The sequence below is a fragment of the Mustela lutreola genome, chromosome 1 (genome assembly GCF_030435805.1).
Source record: "Mustela lutreola isolate mMusLut2 chromosome 1, mMusLut2.pri, whole genome shotgun sequence".
NCBI lineage: Eukaryota > Metazoa > Chordata > Mammalia > Carnivora > Mustelidae > Mustela > Mustela lutreola.
Genome location: NC_081290.1, coordinates 83064470 through 83085794, shown reverse-complemented (window position 1 = coordinate 83085794; position 21325 = coordinate 83064470). Strand labels below are relative to the sequence as shown.

The following is a 21325-nucleotide window of genomic DNA, read 5'->3' as shown; positions in this document are numbered from 1 at the left end:
TTTACGTCACAGCTAGCCCCGCAGGGACGGCAACCGGCGCGAGTTTTTCAAAATGGGAGCGCGGAGGCGCCGCCCGGGTCTCGGAAGGTGCAGGAGAGGCCTTTCTGTGGCTGTGCAGCCGTCGCCCGGAGGGGCGGCCTAGAGAGCCAAGCCTGATGGGCGCCAAGACCGGCTGGCTGCTTGGAGCGCTGCCTCGAAGGGACTGCGTGAAGGAAGCTAATCGGAGCACAGGCCTGAGCCTGGAAATATGGCGACTTGCATCGGGGAGAAGATCGAGGTGAAAAGTCTTGGCAATCTTCTCCGGGGCAGATTGGGAGGGTGGGGTAGCTGGAGTGGCAGGACTCGAGACTGCTGCAAAAAGGAGACCAGGCGAATCTAACGGCTGTGGGGCGGGCGCCGAGGTGCCTTGGGAGCGTCCCAACCGCCGGCCTGGCTGTCTAGGGCGGAGCGTCCCGCCCCTCAGGCTGGGGTGTTGGGGGACAAGGTGAGTCGCTCACGGCCCCGCCCGTCCGTCTCCAGACACCAGGGCTATCCCGCCGGGTCTGCCGCGCTAAAACAGGGCAAAGCTGCCACCCCCTTCTCCGAGGGGATGGCGGTTACCTCCGGCGGGAGATGCGGCGGGATTCGTGCCGTGCCCTCTGCTCCCAGGGGTTGGCTGGAGGTGGGAGCAAGGTGATGAAGTTGCGCTGAGGTTGAGGAAACAGTCCACTAGGGTGCTGTATCTGAAGCCCAGCCTGGACTTTCAGGGATCTCCGCAAGGCGTCAACATGCTTTCCACCCCAAACTCCTGCTGTATCGAGGTGTAATACCTGCTTGAATTTTAAATTCATATTCCCCTCTTGGTCCATTTTATCATCTTTTCCCAGTCTCTTCCTATCTTTCTTCTTTTTCACTCATGTGAGTCATCACACCTATCTTTAATTTTAACTTTTAAGGATTTTAAAGTTGGGAATCTGCTTGGTAAAGGATCATTTGCTGGTGTCTACAGAGCTGAGTCCATTCACACTGGTTTGGAAGTAGCAATCAAAATGGTAAGAATATATTAACCAACTTTTCACCTCTACTTTGCAAGTAATTAGAGAGGTGACTTAAGATATAAGAAACTTCTTACCTATGAGGCTTTTTCTTTTTTTTTTTTAAATTAAGGGTGGAGGGAAACCTATCCCTTATGCAGAAAACAATAATGCCAAGTCCAGCGATTGTCATTACAGATGTTTTAGGAGATCCTTGACTATGCTTAAATAAGTGTTTTATTTTCACTAATGTTCAGTAGACCTAGTACTAGTTATTATGCAAACTTGTAGTAATTGACAGAAATCGAAAAGCAAGTAATTTGTTTATAATAATGAGTAGGATTTGTGCCTAGTTCTGTATTACACTGTTAACAATCTAAAATACTATGTTTTGATTGTTATAAAAAATACTATGTTTTGATTGTTTATGATAGGAGTATCATAAGCAAATTAAGAACCACTTATCTAAACCAGTAGGGAAAAGGAAGTTTTATTTTAAAGCTTGTCTAGTAGAAAATAATAGGGTGAAAAAACAAAAAAAAAATAAAGCTTGGGTAGATTTTTGTTGTTATTGTTATAGATATGATTGTTGTGCTATTAAATTCTTTTAAGTTGGGAGAGGATATTAGAATGCATTGGGTAGACTTTTTTACTGAATGTCTCCTCTGCCAAGCACTCTCTTAGGTGCATGGGGAAAACAGACAACAGAGTAAATTGATCTCAGAAAGATGTAGATAAAAGGACTTAAGAATATTTTAAAGTATACTTTCTCTTCAAAGTTAACTTTTGAAAACTTCACATTTGGAAGTTCATCAGCAACATTTAAATGTTTCGTGTTTTTTTTTAGATAGATAAGAAAGCCATGTACAAAGCTGGAATGGTGCAGAGAGTCCAAAATGAGGTGAAAATACATTGCCAGTTGAAACATCCTTCTATCTTGGAGGTAATACAAATTTTATAAAAGTGACCAAGGACATTGAATTTTTGTATATTATCATTTACTATGCCCTTTTACATTTCAGCTGTATAATTATTTTGAAGATAACAATTATGTGTATCTAGTATTAGAAATGTGCCATAATGGAGAAATGAACAGGTATCTAAAGAACAGAATGAAACCATTCTCAGAAAACGAAGGTAGGTGGCTGCTTTTTTTCTTTTGTGTATATAAATTTTACTCTTGGGGCGCCTGGGTGGCTCAGTGGGTTAAGCTGCTGCCTTCGGCTCAGGTCATGATCTCAGAGTCCTGGGATCGAGTCCCACATTGGGCTCTCTGCTCATCGGAGAGCCTGCTTCCCTCTCTCTCTCTCTGCCTGCCTCTCCATCTACTTGTGATTTCTCTCTGTCAAATAAATAAATAAAATCTTTAAAAAAAAAATAAAAAAAAAAAAAAATTTTACTCTTTAAAAACTAGTTTTTGAAGAATGTGGTATTTTGTAATGTTTAATAAAACTGTTTAAATTATTACTTTGGGCTAGAAAGGGAGACCCCCAACTCTCAAAATTCGAAAAGCTGTTAATTTCTATAAATAATTTAAACATTACAGAAGTAAAAGGAGAAATTTGTTATCTTTCCCCAAAATACATTTTATTTTTATTTTTTTTAAATTTTTTATTTATTTGACAGACAGAGATCACAAGTAGGCAGAGAGGCAGGCAGAGAGAGAAGGGGGAAGCAGGTTCCCCACTGAGCAGAAAGCCCAATTCAGGGCTCGATACCAGGACCTGAGCCAAAGGCAGAGGCTTAACCCACTGAGCCACCAGGCGCCCCCTTTTTTTTTAAAATCCAAAATCACATTTTAAATTAAATCATTGATAGTGTGTATCCTTTCAGTTCTAGAGAAAAGCTTTTTAGAATGTTATTGATGTCTATAAAGTAGTTCCTAAGTCAAACACAAATATTGAAATAATTTATTATAGAAAATGTCAAAAATAGTAGATGGAACAGTATAATGAGGCCTCAGCTTCCAAAGCTATCAATTCATGATCAAATTGTTTCATTTGTACTCTTCTTATTCCCCTAATTTTCCAGAGTATTTTGAAGCTGATTGTAGCCATCTTTATATCTATAAATATTTTGTTGTATGTCTTTAATAAAAAAAATAAAAACTTTTAAAAATAATAATAGCCACAAAGTCATTATCATACCCAATAATTCCCTAGTATCAAATGCATAGTAAGTTTCAACTTCCAGAGTTTCTCATAAATAACTATTTTACAGTTTGGATCAGTATCAAATAAGGTCCATGAGTCATCACAAAAATAATTGTTTTCTAGTTATCCTGATAACTGAGATTGTAGGTAAGCTAACGGATGTGGTTGCTATTGGACTTTTGGTACATTTAAGTCTATATAATCCATTTGAAAAGCAGTTTGGTCATATGTATTGAGTTATGCAAATATTCATATTCTTCTTCTTTTTTTTTTTTTAAGATTTTATTTATTTATTTGACAGAGAGAGATCACAAGTAGGCAGAGAGGCAGACAAAGAGAGAGGAGGAAGCAGGCTCCCGGCTGAGCAGAGAGCCTGATGCGGGGCTCGATGCCAGGACTCTGGGATCATGACCTGAGCCAAAGGCAGAGGCTTTAACCGACTGAGCCACCCAGGCGCCCCGCAAATATTCATATTCTTTGACTCAAAATAATGTAGTAATACAAGTTGAATAATACAAGCTATACAAATATTAATGATGACTTGCATTTTTTGTAATACTGTATAATAGTAAGCCTTAATTAAGAAAAGCTATAAAGGAAAAGAATTATCAATTTGACTTAATTAACATTAAGCACATGAATGACAAAAGATTAAGTCAAATTTAAAACAAAGGAAGTAAATATTTGTAAAATATATGACTGACAAATTATATTAAATTAATGTTTAATATTAAAAATAAAAGGGATGCTTAAAAAAAGGTAATGCAATAGAAAAATGGGTAGGGAATATAGGCAGACTTCACAGAAGAGAAAGTACAAATGGCCAAAAAATAAATAAAAAGATGCCTAAACTTGATAGTAATCCTAAGAGTGCCAAATAAAATAGTGGAATACCCCTTTTTCTTTTTTTTAAACTCATTGGATTGACACTACCCAATGTTAACAAGGATATGCATGAAAATACAGCCTTTTGGAGGGCAGTTTGGCAAGTATTAAAATACTAAATTTTATCCTTCAACCCAGTATTTCTGCTTCTTGAATTTAACATAGAGAACCATGCCATACATATACATAAGAAAACAAGTGGGTACAAAATGTTTATTCCTATGTTTTCTGTAATCTTGAAATATCAGAAATGACCAACTATTCATTGATAGCAATTAAATAAAATGAAAATTTATGGGGGACCTGGGTGATGCACTTGGTTAAGCCTCCAGCTCATAGTTTCAGCTCAGGTTGTAATCTCAGGGTCCTGACATTGAGCCCCCACACCAGAGACTCTTTCTGCCCCTCCTGCTCATGCTCTCTCTGCCTCTGTCTCTCAAATAAATAAATCTTTTTTAAAAAGATTAGCACATCTTTATTTTAAAGATTTATTTATTTTAGAGAGTGAGGGGTAAGGGAGGGGCAGAAGGAGAAAGAATCTTAAGCAGACTCCCTACTAAGCACAGAGCCCAAACTGGGGCTCCATCTCCTGACCTGAGATCATGACTTGAGCCAAAACCAAGAGTTAGAGGCTTAATGACTGTGCCACCCAGGTGCCCCTAAAATAAATAAATAAATCTTTAAGAAGAGAAAATATGTGTACTGACATGAGAATATTTCAAGAAATTCTGTGAAGTGGGGGGAAGAGTAACAAAACTGTATTTTTTATACATTTATATATATATTTTTAATATTTTTTTAAATATTTTTATCCCCAGGGGTACAGGTCTGTGAATCACCAGGTTTACACACTTCACAGCACTCACCAAAGCACATACCCTCCCCAATGTCCATAATCCCACCCCCTTCTCCCAAACCCCCTCCCCCCAGCAACCCTCAGTTTGTTTTGTGAGATTAAGAGTCACTTATGGTTTGTCTCCCTCCCAATCCCATCTTGTTTCATTTATTCTTCTCCCACCCCCTTAAGCCCCCATGTTGCATCACCACTTCCTCATATCAGGGAGATCATATGATAGTTGTCTTTCTCCGCTTGACTTATTTCGCTAAGCATGATACACTCTAGTTCCATCCATGTTGTCGCAAATGGCAAGATTTCATTTCTTTTGATGGCTGCATAGTATTCCATTGTGTATATATACCACATCTTCTTGATCCATTCATCTGTTGATGGACATCTAGGTTCTTTCCATAGTTTGGCTATTGTGGACATTGCTGCTATAAACATTCGGGTGCACGTGCCCCTTTGGATCACTACGTTTGTATCTTTAGGGTAAATACCCAATAGTGCAATTGCTGGGTCATAGGGCAGTTCTATTTTCAACATTTTGAGGAACCTCCATGCTGTTTTCCAGAGTGGCTGCACCAGCTTGCATTCCCACCAACAGTGTAGGAGGGTTCCCCTTTCTCCGCATCCTCGCCAGCATCTGTCATTTCCTGACTTGTTGATTTTAGCCATTCTGACTGGTGTGAGGTGATATCTCATTGTGGTTTTGATTTGTATTTCCCTGATGCCGAGTGATATGGAACACTTTTTCATGTGTCTGTTGGCCATCTGGATGTCTTCTTTGCAGAAATATATACATTTTTATATTTTAAAGCATTTATTACAGTATATTTCGGTAGACAAATGTACATAAGCACAAATGTATAAAACAGTATAAACACATTATTAATAGTGGTTATTTTTTGTGAGGGTTTGTGAGGACATCAGAGGAACTAGCTTTCTTTTTTCCTTTTAACAATTATAATACATTTATGAATTGTTTGTGCAATTATAAATATTTTCTTTTAATTGCTATGGACTTCTAGAGACCCTAGGTAGTCCAGTCTCCTCCAGTTGCTAATATAATTAAGCTTTCCTTAACTATATAGAAAACTCATCAGTTGGAAAGGACAAAGATTAGAAGGAGTTCCCAGTTGTTTTAAAGGGACTTAAAAGAATATTATGGAATTGTCATCAAAATAGTATTTTGGTTGGTAGAACTAAGCTGCAAGCTGGTGTTCTAATGTAATACTGTGGCATATATACTTGGGTTTCTAAAAACTGAATTCTAAGATTCTAAATACTGAATCAGATTTTCTAAATTGTCAATTTTATTTTTTGCATTCCAACAGCTCGACACTTTATGCACCAGATCATCACAGGAATGTTGTATCTCCATTCTCATGGCATATTACATCGGGATCTCACACTTTCTAACCTCTTACTTACTCGTAATATGAACATCAAGATTGCCGACTTTGGGCTGGCAACTCAATTGAAAATGCCACATGAGAAGCACTATACTTTGTGTGGAACTCCTAATTATATTTCACCAGAAATTGCAACTCGAAGTGCACATGGACTTGAATCTGATGTTTGGTCCTTGGGCTGTATGTTTTATACGTTGCTTATTGGGAGACCTCCTTTTGACACTGACACAGTCAAGAACACATTAAATAAAGTAGTATTGGCAGATTATGAAATGCCCACTTTTTTGACAAGTGAGGCTAAGGACCTTATTCACCAGTTACTTCGCAGAAATCCAGCAGATCGTTTAAGTCTGTCTTCAATATTAGACCATCCTTTTATGTCCCGAAATTCTTCAACAAAAAGTAAAGATTTAGGAACTGTAGAAGACTCAATTGATAGTGGACATGCCACAATTTCTACTGCAATTACAGCTTCTTCCAGTACCAGTATAAGTGGTAGTTTCTTTGATAGGAGAAGACTTTTGATTGGTCAGCCACTCCCAAATAAAGTGACTATATTTCCAAAGAATAAAAATTCAAGTGATTTTTCCTCTTCAGGAGATGGAAGCAGTCTTTATACTCAGTGGGGAAATCGAGAACAAGAAACCGGTAATAATGGGAGGCGAAGAGTAACCCAGGATATGGAAGAAAGGCCACATTCTCGATACCTTCGTAGAGCCCATTCCTCTGATAGATCTGGCACTTCTAATAGTCAGTCTCGAGCCAAAACAGTGGAACGATGTCACTCAGCAGAAATGCTTTCAAAATCCAAAAGATCAGGAGTAGATGAAAATGAAGAAAGATACTCACCTACAAACAGCAATGTCAATATTTTGCATTTCTTTAAGGAAAAGACATCCAGTAGTTCTGGATCTTTTGAAAGACTTGATAATGATCAAGCCTGGTAAGAATTCTATCAAAAGCATTTTATTTTTCTATAAATGTTATATCAGCACACGTAGGGAACTGCATCTAACTAAGGAGGGTTAATTTTTTCTTATATTGTCAGATGTTCCTGGGGTACTTCTTAGCTATGATTTCTATTTCTTATTAGAGAATCAGAATGATCATTTTTTAATTGTAGTTAAGAAACAATTTCATAATGAGTGTATGTGCTCATGAATGTGTTTAATACTTGAGAATTTTGTTTCATTTTTATTTTATAGGCAGCAGGTCTCCAGTGCAAAGTATCATATTAAATGTGTCTGATCCCTAAAGTACTCTGATAATAACTGTTCTCTTTTTCTATCCTTCTTTCTCCCTTCTCTCTCTCACACACACACACACAGCTGAGCCAATGATGAGTAATCATGTTATTAACATTAAGACTCATTTTTTAATGCTTGTAGTGTTTTTTCCTTTTTCTTATCTTTTATTTTTATGCTTAAATTACTAGAGGGCAGTAGCCATATAGAAACTTTGTTACAGTACCATGGGCATTTTGGTCTTGAAATTTAGCTTCAGTTTAAGTATTCAGATCAAAAGATTTTTAAAATCTTTTTATCATCAGAAGTTATTATCTGATAATTTTTTTATTAGTTTATCAAAATTTTTTTCCTCTGTTTAGCTCCAATCGTCTTCGTCCAGGGAAAACTCCTTTTCCATTTCCAGACCAGACAACTCAGACTGAAATGGTGCAACAGTGGTTTGGGAATCTGCAAATAAAGGGTGAGTTTTCTGTTTGGGTTTTCTTGAGAAAATAATACATTTTAAAAAAATAATAATACATTTTCAGTAAACTATATTACGATAACAGTAATAAGGGGCGCCTGGGTGGCTCAGTGGGTTAAAGCCTCTGCCTTCGGCTCAGATCATGATCCCAGAGTTCTGGGATCGAGCCCCACATCGGGCTCTCTGCTCAGCGGGGAGCCTGCTTCCTCCTCTCTCTCTGCCTCTCTGCCTGCTTGTGATCTCTGTCTGTCAAATAAAAAAAAAAAAACAAAAAAAACAGTAATAATAACTTTACTCATTTTGAGTATTTGCTATATCAGCTACTGTCCATAATGCTTAACAAATATTAACTTATTAAATTCTCACACACAATAAATATGAAGATAGAGGTGCCTGGGTGGCTCAGTTGGTTAAGCATCTGCCTTCCATTTCCACTCAGATCATGCATGATCTCTGGGTCCTAGGATGGAGCCGGCTTTCTGTTCAGTGGGGAGTCTGCTTCTCTCTCTCTGTCTATCTCTCCCTCTGCCCCTCCCCACTGCTTGTTCTCTCTCTCTCAAATAAATAAAATCTTTTTAAAAATACAAAGATAATATTAGCCCCATCTTACACATGAGGAATTGTGTTGCACAGAGCTTAATTTGCTAAGCTACACCGCCTAAAAGCAGAGGAGCCAGGATTCCAGTACAAGCGGTTTGGCTCATGAACTGTACTCTTTATTCCTTATCTCTGTTCTTGCATCCTATCTGTAAGAAGCACATACTGTCAGCACATATAAGATAATCAAAAGATGACTGACCTTATTTTTAAGTAGACGCCAATGAGGACATCATGGTTTACATGGGACTTTACATACACGGAAGTACACAGCTACTAAAACCTAAATGGGTTTTGTTTTTTTTTGTTTTTTTAAGGTAACTCTAGGCCGATGTGGGCTTGAATTCACAAACTTGAGATCAAGAGTTAACATACTCCGGGCGCCTGGGTGGCTGTCGGTTAAGCATCTACCTTTGGCTCAGGTCTTGATACAGAGTCCCAGGATCAGGCCCTGCGTCGGGCCCCTGCTTTTCTTTCTCCTTCTGCCTTTCCACCTCCTCCTGCTTATGCTCTTTCTCTCTCTCAAATAAATAAAATCTGTTAAAAAAAAAAAAAAAAGCAAACAAAAAAAGTTACATGCTCTACTGACTGAGCCAGCCAGGCACCCCAAAACCTAAACATTTTTAAACAGCTGTCATCCACGGGTGCCTGAGTAGCTCAGTGGGTTAAAGCTTCTGCCTTCGGCTCAGGTCATGATCCCAGGGTCCTGGGATCAAGCCCCACATGGGCTCTCTGCTCAGTGGGGAGCCTGCCTCCTCCTCCTTCTCTGTCTGCCTCTCTGCCTACTTGTGATCTCTGTCTGTCAAATAAATAAATAAAATCTTAAAAACAAAAAACAAAAAAACAGCCGTCATCCAAGTAATTATTTTAGATTTAGAGTTTGACAGTTCAACATCTCTTATTAATAAACACAACAGACTCCCAGAAGGTGGGTTGGAAATACCATGGAAAAAAAGAGAATAATAAAGAAAACATATGGGGAGGAGGAGATCATTTCTTACCAAGTATTATATTACTTCAGACAGAGAATACATAATATGACTATAATTTAAGCAGAGTTGTTATGTTACCTCAACCATCTGTTTTTTTCTTTTTAAACATACATTGTTTTCAAGAGCCCAAAAGGGAATTAATCTTTTTATGTGTACTTCATGATGGTAATTCAATTTTATGGTTTTTAAACTATAAAATTTTAAACTATAAAATTATAAACTATAAAATTTTTAAACTATAAAATGTTCTTAATTGTGCATTTAACCTTCTGTTGTGTTTATAGATACTTTTATTTGGTAATCGGGATATATCTGAGATGGAGAAATAAGTTTGTTTATAATCTGATAGTGCTGCTGCAATTTTAAAGTATATTATTTGGTACAAAATATTTCTGTCATGGGAGAAGGAGGAAAGAAAGCACTAACAAGTCATTTAGGGAAAAAATGCAATATATATTTTTGAGTTTAGCATTTGAAAAATTGCCTTATAGAGATCTATATAGCCTAATTACTTAAGGGGCTTTAAAAAATTAATGTTCCCGTGTGAACTGTAAAGCTATATAAAATATAAATAGGTAAAATTCAACAAGAGCTTTTAAAAAATATGGTGCAATATGGAGCGCCTGGGTGGCTCAGTGGCTTAAAGCCTCTACCTTCGGCTTGGGTCATGATCCCAGGGTCCTGGGATGGAGCCCCACATAGGGCTCTTTGCTCGGTGGGGAGCCTGCTTCCTCCTCTTTCTCTGCCTGCTTCTCTGCCTACTTGTGATCTCCTGTCTGTCAAATAAATAAATAAAATTTAAAAAAAAATGTGCAAATACACTCATAATATTAAATATTAATAATAACATTACAACTATTTCATATATTGTTTTTGGTTTTATTTACATATTTTATAAGTAAAGATGGTCAGACAGTCCTCAGCTTAAAGAGGTAAATTTACATATTACATAGAATGATTACCTGTACTTGTTGGAACACTGGCAGTTACTTGTTTTAGAATTAGTAAGTGACCCTAAATTTTGCCTTGACTGAAAAACAAATTTCATATTAATATCTTTTCTTAGTTTTAGGAGTATAAAGGTATATCTTTGCAATCTGGATTAAAATGTTCTTTTAAGGTCATTCTTAGGGAGCCTGAGTGGCTCAGTCAGTTAAGCATCTGCCTTCTGCTCAGGTCATGATCCCAGATTCCTGGGATTGAGTCTCACATCGTGCTCCCTGCTCAGTGGGGAGTCTTGCTTCTCCCTTTTCCTCTGCCTCGTCCTGCCTGCCTAAGCTAATGCTCTCTCTGTCTCTCTCTCTTGCATAAATAAATAAAATCTTTTAAAGTCATTCTTGTATTATGTCATATCTTAAAACTCCTTATTTGTTAGAAATATTATAAACATTTTTTTACTAGATTTCTTTTTTACTTCAAAACAAAATTATACCAGTATGACATTATGTTGTGTAGACTTTTCTTTTTTTTTTCATTTTCACTAACTTGCTTCAATCTGTGTATATTGCAGATCATTTAAGAGAAACTACTGAGCACAACAGCATTAGCCCAAAAAGAGATTTCCAAGGCCATCCAGACTTGCAGGACACATCAAGAAATGTTTGGACTGATACGAGAGCCAAAAAGAGTTCTGATGCTTCTGATAATGTTCATCCTGCAAAACAGTTGAATACCATGAAATTTATGACTGCATTTCAAAGTAAACCTGAGATAATTCAACAGGAATCTATTTTTGGCTCAGATCCTCTTTCTGAGCAAAGCAAAACTAGGGGTATGGAGCCACCATTGTGTTATCAGAAACGTACGCTACGAGACATTACATCTCCTTTGACTGCTTACAGGTTAAAACCGATTAGACAGAAAACCAAAAAGGCTGTGGTATGTCTATCATTTTTCTAAATTCCTATTTGATATTTTCCTTGAGTATGTGGTTTCTTATATCAAATATGTTTCTTTTAGTTCCTGTACTTTTGATATTTACATGATAAACTGATTTAAAAGTAAAGACTAGGAATTTATGGAAAAATTACTAATGTTTTCTATTAGCTACTTTAAGAATGGTGAATTGATACTGATAAGCTTTGAATTTTAAATTACTGATAATGAGAAACATTTAAAAGTAACAGTGGGAGGGCTCCTGGGTGGCTCAGTGGGTTAAAGCCTCTGCCTTTGGCTCAGGTCATGAGCCCAGGGTCCTGGGATTGAGCCCCACATCTGGGCTCTCTGCTCAGCAGGGAGCCTGCTTCCTCCTCCCTCTCTCTCTGCCTGCCTCTCTGCCTACTTGTGATCTCTTGTCTGTCAAATAAATAAATAAAATCTTTTAAAAAAAAATTAAGAAAAATAAAAGTAACAGTGGCTAAATACTGTGTTAAATATTATTTTATTTACAATTCCGGTTACTGAATTAATATTTAATACTGCTTTTTGCTTTTGTCTTAATTGTTTCAGTATTTAGTCTCATCAAAAAGGTAAACTAAAAAAAAATTTTCTTAACATTTGGAACTAAAGAAAAACAATATATACAAAATCAAGTTTAGAGTTTACATTGATGTATGAATTGGAAATAGCAATTTTTATTTTTTAATTCTATCTTCTTCCTCTTTGTACCTTGTTTTCTATTCACCCAGTCTTGCCTTTGTTTGGCTTGCTATTGTCTTTTTAAAGCCCTTATTCTCCACCCCTACCTTCTGCTTTCATTTTACTCACTGGTTATCATTTCACACTTAATTATGCCTTCTTACCTTTGCTCCTTATATTTCACAATTGTGCTCAAATACAGCTCTGGTGTAGACTGTTGGAGAGAAGCAGCCATTTGATTTTGACTTGAATTTTTGTTTCTGCTATGGTTAAGTACTTTTAAATATTTTATATGTCAGAGCTATTATAGTAAACAAGAGAATTGTTACTAATGTTACCTTCTTGTTTTTTAGGTTAGCATACTTGATTCAGAGGAGGTATGTGTGGAGCTTCTAAAGGAACATACATCACAAGAATATGTGAAAGAAGTTCTTCAAATATCTAGTGATGGAAATATGGTAATGTGGCTTTACTTCATTTTGTAATTTTAAATCATCATTAAACATTTAGCATTCCAGTATATTCTACAAGGATATCATTAAAATACTTAAACATTGGTTTTCTTAATATGATAATATCTCTGAAATTAAAAAACTGAAATACCATGTTACATATATTTAATTAATGTGGTTTTTTAAATAATTATAACTTATAGCAAAATCTAAACTTTATTACTTCTAGAAAATATTTAACATTTTCAATAAAATAATATTGAATTTTACATGTGAGCTCTTTTACATAATTTTTCTAGTGAAATATAGCTCTCTAACTTAATGGCATATAATTAGAATTTTTAAAAAACTTTTTGACAGATTACTATTTATTATCCCAATGATGGAAGAGGTTTTCCTCTTGCTGACAGACCACCACCCCCTACTGACAACATCAGTAGGTACTGCTTTGACAATTTACCAGGTATGTAAATTTATCAGGAATAAATTTAGATAATGCACTTATTTATATGTAAACTCTATATGTGTGGATATCATAGATTATAAATGTCTTGCTTCAACCAGGCTATAACTCATGTTCTCATATTTTATATGTGGTGAGATATATGTTGTACCTTACTAATCCAATGTTTATTCATACTCTGTGTTATCACATATTTAAGCAAAAACTATGGAATATTAGTCATATATCACACAAATATAATATGTACTCTTGTTTAGTTACTAATTTGTGAAGAATCTTGTTTAAAATTCAACATAAAGTATCAATTTTTGGCTTTTAAAACCATTATTATGCTCCATAAATGACCATCTGTTATTATGGCTAACCAATTTTGACTTCTCGTTCAGCTTCTGGATTTTATGGATAGGGGAATTAAATATTGAATAGTAAGCCTTCACTGAAGTGACTTTTAGAATCAAACAAGAAAACCTGTCTAATCCTATTAGAAATCAAAACAGAACAAGACTAAATACTGTAAGTGACTATAGTTCCAGGGAATTGTAAAAACCGACTTTTGAATATTAGGACCACAAAACTCTATGCTTTACTAACATAAAAAGAACTACATCTTTTCCTGATAGTCTGATTCTGATATCTCAGGTAGAAATTTTTTCATTTCAATTGTTAAAACATTTCTAGAATCATTACTTATAATAAAGAGTCAGTGATTCAGAGGAAGAGATTTTTTTAAATTATCGTGGTACTACTCATTGGATTTTGTTATATACTTCTTGGGGATTGTATTATATTGTCTTTAGTTTTCATTAAAATAATAGACTTGCAGGACTAAGATATCTTTATTTTAGTAATGAGGTTTCTAACCTATCGACGTGAATTTTTGTGGAAGAGTAGTGATCAATATTAAACTTACGGAATTTATATGTCAAGTCAACACTTTATTTCCCACTATTAGGTAATTTTTTTCTTTTTTTCCCTAGAGAAATACTGGCGAAAATATCAATATGCTTCCAGATTTGTACACCTTGTAAGATCTAAATCACCCAAAATCACTTATTTTTCGAGATATGCTAAATGCATTTTAATGGAGAATTCCCCTGATGCTGATTTTGAGGTTTGGTTTTATGATGGTAAGTACCATTTAGAAATGATAATTTTTCCCCTTTAGTTTATAATTTAGTAGTTTTTTTTTAATTCAGCACCACAAGTTTATAAGCTGTATATTTATACAAATTAGTTACACAGCACAGTATACTATATATTAAATATGTTAACCAAATTTATTTATATAAACAGCTTATTCTCCAATATGTATATTAGTTCTCTTTCCCATTTTAGCTCAGATTTAATAACACTCAGGTTGATAGTACAGAATCACCTTAAATAAATATCCTACTTCTTAGTAGAAACTCAAATGGACATTTACCAAATGAAGAGAATTATAAATGTGGCAAATGGAGGGGCCTGGGTGGCTCAGTGAGTTAAAGCCTCTGCCTTCAGCTCAGGTCATGATCCCAGGGTCCTGGGATTGAGCCCCGCATCGGGCTCTCTGCTCAGTGGGGAGCCTGCTTCCCCCTCTCTCTCTGCCTGCTGCTCTGCCTACTTGTGATCGCTGTCTGTCAAATAAATAAATAAAATCTTAAAAAAAAAATGTGGCAAAAGGATAGGATTGAACAAGAGAATATGTTTTCCTAAATCTAAAGATGATTTACTTTTTAATCTGTAAAACTCCTTTTAAGGGATACCTAGCACATATACTCATACAGTATACATATAATAATAGCTATCCTTCAACTGTGTTTTTGTATGAGATCAGTGATTTTTATTTTTTTATCTTTTTAAAGATTTTATTTATTTTTTTGACAGACAGAAATCACAAGTAGGCAGAGAGGCAGACAGAGAGAGAGGGGAAAGCAGGCTCCCCGCTGAGCAGAGAGTCCTATGCGGGGCTCGATCCCAGGACCTTGGGATCATGACCTGAGCCAAAGGCAGAGGCTTAACCCACTGTGCCACCCAGGCGGCCTGATGTGATTTTATAAAATATCATAAAAGTATCAGACTTACACCAGATATATGAAGGGAAAAAAATGGATGGCTTATGTTTATTGAATATATTCACAGCCTCATTTTTTAATGATCAGTGAGTGAATATAATACCTTAATCTTTATGCACTAGCATGATAATGAGTATAAACACAGGAGTATTTAAAGAAATGATAAAAGAGTCGTTTTCTTTTTATTCTTTAAGGAGCAAAGATACACAAAACCGAAGATTTAATTCAGGTGATTGAAAAGACTGGGAAATCTTATACCTTAAAAAGTGAAAGTGAAATTAGTAGCTTGAAAGGGGAAATAAAAATGTATATGGACCATGCAAATGAGGTATGTACCTAGTTATGGTAGGTTTTTCATACAAGTTAATAGTGATTCCAAATGATAGGTGAAATAATGACAGCTCTATTCTTTTGAAATAGGGCCATCGTATTTGCTTAGCACTGGAATCCGTAATTTCAGAGGAGGAAAAGAAAAGTGGAAGTGCTCCCTTTTTCCCAATAATTATAGGAAGGTAAATGTTTGAAAATTTTTTAAATATGGCTAAGATGTGTCAGAAATGTTAAAAAAAAAGTTTAGTGTTTACACTATGGACACTTTTAAGTTTTCTGTAATTTGAAAGCTTTAAGGGAATATATTTGGACATTTCTTTCCCCTTCAGAAAACCTGGAAATACGAGTTCACCTAAGGCCTTATCACCTCCTACTTCTGTGGATCCAAACTACCTGATGCGTGATAGAGCATCTTTGAATAAAATGATAAATAATACTGCTTCTTCAAAACTGGCACCAATGCTTAATCCTCCTGTAAGTAAATATATGTAACTTCTATACTTTAAACTCTTCAGTGATTGCCTCTTGCCTTTCATATAAAATTTAAATTCCTTACTGTGGCCTTTTTATCATGTCAACTTCTCCCCTGCCTACTTTACCCTGCACTATCTATGCTTTCTTTTAGTTTTTCAAGTAAGTCAAGCATACAGGCCTTTTCACATGCTATTCACTGGACCTGGAACTTTTCCCTAATCTCTTAATGGCTAATTCTTTCTCATCCTTCAGGTCTCAGTGTAAATGTTACCCCTGTAAGCTAAATATATTATTATATGAATCATTTTATTTTTACTAATAAAATATCATCGACTGCCTTAATATCCATGATAGAACATTGTTTACAAAAACTTATTAATTTTTTATTCCATGAACTGTCATGCCTATAAATACTATATTGTAATATAGAAAAATGCAACATTAGGGAAATAGATCTGTGTGTGTATATACTCACACACATGTACATATATACTGCAATTGCAGTTATGAAAAATTATGCCTTTGGGAAACAAAAGACGAAATCTACCTAAATGAAAACAGCAACTGTATGATTTTTTCTTCTGTGTTTCTCTAGTTTTCCATAATGCGGTTATATATTCGCATTTTTTGGTTAACGCGTTAATTAATTAATTAATTTTTTAAAGATTTTATTTATTTATTTGACAGAGAGAGAGAGATCACAAGTGGCAGAGATCACAAGGGAGAGAGGGGGAAGCAGGCTTCCTGCTGAGCAAGGAGCCTGATGTGGGACTAGATCTTAGGACTCTGGGATCATGACCTAAGCTGAAGGTAGGCGCTTAACTGACTGAGCCGCCCAGGTGTCCCTATATTTTCATTTCTTGACTCTGTTATTAAAAAATTTTGGGCGTGCCTGGGTTGCTTAGTTGGTTAAGTGATTGCCTTCAGCTCAGGTCATGATCATGGAGTCCCAGGATCTAGTAACGTGTGGGGCTCCTTGCTCAGCGGGGAGTCTGCTTCTCCCTCTGATCCTCCCCTCCCCGCCTCGTGCTCTCTCTCCTTCTCTCTTTAAAATAAATTAAAAATTTTTTCAGCTAATTTTTTCAGTTTTGATGAAGTTGCCTTATAAAAATGCCAAGGAATAATATCTTCTTGTACTTTACTGTTTATAGATGGTTACAAATGAAGGACATGGCTTTATGGCTGCAGCTTCTGAAACAAACATCTCTTCTAGTAATCTAAAAGATTGTCTTCCTAAATCAGCACAACTTTTGAAATCTGTTTTTGTGAAAAATGTTGGTTGGGCTACACAGGTGAGAAGCTTTTTATAAAGTGAATTTTTTCACTCTGAATTTCTTTAAGTTTTCATAGTCATTAGACAATTAGCAAAAAAGTAAATAAGTTTAAATATTTCTCTTTGCAAGAAAGTTTTTACACCGTTTTTACATTTACATTTTAGACATTTTTTATTTGTATACACTTGGAGAACTCTAGGTATTGTTAATAAATTGGTAAGGCATAAGTGATTTGTTTTTAAAGTTTTTAAAAACAAGTGTCTTAAACCCAAATGTTCACTGATAGATAAAGAAGATGTATGTGTAGAGGCACCTGACCAACTCAGTCTGTAAAGCATGCAACTTGATCTCAGGACTATAAGTTCAAGCCCCACGTTGGGCATGGAGCCTACTTAAAATTAATAAATAAATATACAGAGATACATACATGAAAAAATATTTGTGTATATACACAATGGAATATTACTCAACCATAAGGAAAAAAAAAATCTTGCCATTTGTGACAACGTGGATGGGCCTAGAAGGTATTATGCCAAGTGAAATAAGTCAGGCAGAGAAAAATAAATAAATATTTGATTTCACTCACATGTGGAAACTAAAAAACAAAACAGAAAACAGAAAGAAGCTTGTAAATACAGAGAACAAACTGGTCATTGCCAGAGGGGAGGAAGACTGGCTAACTAGGTAGCAGGGATTAAGAGGTACATACTTCCAGCTGTAAAATAAATAAGTCACAGAAGTGGAAAGTACAGCATAGGGAATATAGTCAATAATACTGTAATAAAGTTGTGACAGATGGTGAGCTTTAAGTACTCTATAGAATTGTTGAATCACTATGTTGTATACCTGAAACTAACGTAACACTGTATGTCAACAGTGCTTCAATTTAAAAAATAAATTAAGAAAAACAGAATAGAGAGACACCTGGCTGGCTTAAGTCAGTTAAGTATCTGCCTTCAATTCAAGTCATGATCTCAGGGTCCAGGGATCGAGTCCTGCTGTGGGCTGCACACTCAGCCGTAGTCTGCTTTGCTCCCTATCCTCCTCTACTTATGCCGCTCCCCTCTCTCAAATAAATAAAATTTTTAAAACAAAACAAAACAGAATAGAGGTGTCATGATAATGGCTACTTTTTGGTAATTGAGAATGATGTTCATGACTTTTAAGTTTTACAAACTGTTGGTAATCTATTACTATTAATCTATTAATAATAGATTACTATTTGTAATCTATTATCCTTTGGCAGAAAAGTTTTGCATTTAAAAATTAAGTCCACATTGAGTTTCAAACTTAAAGAATTATATGTAGGTCTGAGCCTATATGTATATATTATCTGAAAGCTGAAGCTTTCATACTTGAGCATAGTACATTTTTTTAGTACATGTAATTTTTACTTGCCAGGGAAGAAAAATGCACCTTAAACCTTTATAGGGGTAGGAAATAAATGAAGAGAACTCGGTATTTGTTCAGTACCTGTTATATTGTTTCTCACGTATATTGTCTTGTTATTCCCCAAAATAAAACCCAGTAAAGTTGGTGTTACCTCCTTTTATAGGTAGTAAAATTATGGCTTATAATTGTTGATTGACTTGCCCGGTCCTACTCAGTAGTTGGCAGAGTCTGGTGTAAACTCAGGTCTGTTTGATTCCAGAGCCCATGTCTTCTCTCTTCTGTTTGGAGTGCCACAGTGTATATTAGTGACTATATCAAATATCAGTAGCTAAAGGAATAAGTTGCAAAGACTAAAGTGTACAGGCAGAAGAGAAATTCTGTGGCCCAAGAACAAAGAAGAGAGGGAAATCCTAATTCAAGAAAATACTACTTTTGTATTTCCTAAATCTCTCCTTTATTAGAAATACTGTTGGCAGGAGGGACACAAAACTACTGAGACATTGTAGTAGAAATGAATTGGAAACTGGATTCATTTAGAATAATTTTAATATTTTAATGTCATAGCTATTAAAGGAATAAATGGAAAAGATGTGAATGAATATTCTCAATGCTACTAACTTCACAGCCCCACATTTGTAGTTTCCTGAGAGCGTTGCCTTTTTTTTTTTTTTTTTAAGATTAATTTATTTAAGCGTGCACATTGGAGTGCAAGCAGTGGGGGTGCAGCAGGAGGCAAGCCGACTTCCTTCTTAGTGGGGAACCCAACAAGGGCTTGATCCTAGGACCCTGAGATCATGACCCAAGCTGAAATAGAGTCAGATGTTTAAATGACTGAGCCACCCAAGAGCTCCAAGCATTGTTTTTTTTTTTTGTTTTTTTTTTTTTAAGATTTTGTTTCTTTATTTGACAGAGAGAGAGATCACAAGTAAGCAGAGAGGCAGGCAGAGAGAGAGAGGGGGAAGCAGGCTCCCCACTGAGCAGAGAGCCCGATGTGGGGCTCGATCCCAGGACTCTGAGATCATGACCTGAGCTGAAGGCAGAGGCTTAACCCCCTGAGCCACCCAGGCGCCCCTCCAAGCATTGTTTTTTTTTTCTTTTAACCATTTGTAAAACCTGTTGAACATGAGTACCTTTTAAGAACTTTAAATCTTCTACTGTATAGTAATTTTGTATACTTAATATTTTTCTAGTTAACTAGTGGAGCTGTGTGGGTTCAGTTCAATGATGGGTCCCAGTTGGTTGTCCAGGCAGGAGTATCTTCTATCAGTTATATATCACCAAATGGTCAAACAACTAGGTAAGCCCTTAAAATGATGGTTGAGATTTAGCCCTTTGCTATATAATTTTCTTTTCTCTATCTGTTGAAATAAATGATTTAATAAGATTTTGTATGTTCTTTAGATTAAGGCCTTCAGTTTAATGAAGAATCTAGTTTTCAAGTCAGCTCAAGTATTTGACCTAAATTTCTTTTTTTGTTTAAATACACTTATAAAGTGCCCTATTTTAAAAGAAAACAAATGATATGCTTAACTTGATTTAGGTATCTACTTAAATAATATGTGTGATTTTTCTGAGGTGCCTCTTTCATTGAAGAATTACTGAAAAATAGTATACACCTTTTGGTACTTTCATACAAACAAATTAATTAAGTTGTGTTTTTGTCTTTTTTTTTCTTTTGCTTCACTTAGGTATGGAGAAAATGAACAATTACCAGATTACATCAAACAGAAATTACAGTGTCTTTCTTCCATCCTTTTGATGTTTTCTAATCCAGCTCCTAGTTTTGAATAATTACGGCTCCTTATAGGTACATAAGTCTAATAAATAACTTTGTTGGCTTTCAAGTAAAGTGACTTTTTTTTATTTGATATAACTTCCTCAGAAAGCCTTTCTACAAAAGACCATTTTATATCGTAATAGATGTATTCTAATGAGAGAACAAAGCAGAATGAAACTTCTAAAATGTACTGGCCATAGATAAAATAGTACACTAAACTTTGCTCTTAGAACATATACCCCTAAACTTTGTATTCATATATTTGTATTGAACAGTCCTTTAAAAGCAAAAATATAAATGGTGTGTGGTGTATTTATGCTTTTTTTTATTGTTTTCCCTACTTCTTAGTCATGTTGAGAATCATGGAAGAAACATGCTGGAGTTTTTGAGGTTTTGACCATGTAAATAATGTGTATTTATGTTGTAAGTAACAGATGTAAACATGTATATTTGTTTTATATTTATTTTTGTAGCACCAGTTTCTAATGAAATATTTCTGAAAATGCATTTTATAAAAAAATAAATACAGAGATAAGTTGCTTTATCTTTTGATTTATTTAATTAAATACTCATTTTAAAATAAGTTACTAGTAAGCTCATTTTTAAATTATGTTGCCTGTTCAAGAGCCAGTTAAATTTTTAAAATTAATTTCGCAAATGGTAAATACATTGTTTCTCTACCTTTATTTGAAAATATGTGTATATTTTAATGATAAACATTTTAACACTGTAGAACTTAATGTAATAGTTACAATGAGAAAAAGAATAATTGATAGTGGGACACTCATTACCTTTTACTAAAGATAAAACAGGAATGAAATAAAATATATGAATATGATTAAGACTTTTTTTTTTTTTTTAAGATTTTATTTATTTGACAGAGATCACAAGTAGGCAGAGAGGCAGGCAGAGAGAGAGGGGGGAAGCAGGCT

At 35.4% G+C, this 21325-nt stretch overlaps 1 protein-coding gene across 2 annotated transcripts; it reads left to right on the top strand.

Moving 5' to 3' along the window:
* Positions 1-19: 19 nt before the first annotated feature.
* PLK4 (polo like kinase 4) lies at positions 20-20976 on the top strand. 2 transcript variants are annotated; one of them, XM_059168884.1, is made up of 16 exons: positions 21-277; positions 936-1031; positions 1861-1956; positions 2036-2150; positions 6227-7247; positions 7911-8011; positions 11114-11481; positions 12534-12638; positions 12993-13095; positions 14073-14222; positions 15341-15474; positions 15567-15658; positions 15806-15950; positions 17102-17242; positions 19807-19913; positions 20305-20976. In XM_059168884.1, exons 1-16 carry the CDS (start codon positions 248-250, stop codon positions 20405-20407), a joined length of 2907 nt encoding a protein of 968 aa, XP_059024867.1. In that variant the 5' UTR covers positions 21-247; the 3' UTR covers positions 20408-20976. The 2 variants fall into 2 exon arrangements, with proteins under 2 accessions (XP_059024871.1, XP_059024867.1); XM_059168888.1 differs by lacking the exon at positions 19807-19913 and having other exon boundaries at positions 20-277.
* Positions 20977-21325: the final 349 nt, after the last annotated feature.

Excerpts from the sequence above, each read along its gene's own strand:
- PLK4 (XM_059168884.1), top strand. The coding sequence starts at position 248 with ATGGCGACTTGCATCGGGGAGAAGATCGAG. Across the intron at positions 1,032-1,860 it reads TGGAAGTAGCAATCAAAATG|ATAGATAAGAAAGCCATGTA; the intron begins GTAAGAATATAT and ends GTTTTTTTTTAG. Across the intron at positions 11,482-12,533 it reads AGAAAACCAAAAAGGCTGTG|GTTAGCATACTTGATTCAGA; the intron begins GTATGTCTATCA and ends CTTGTTTTTTAG.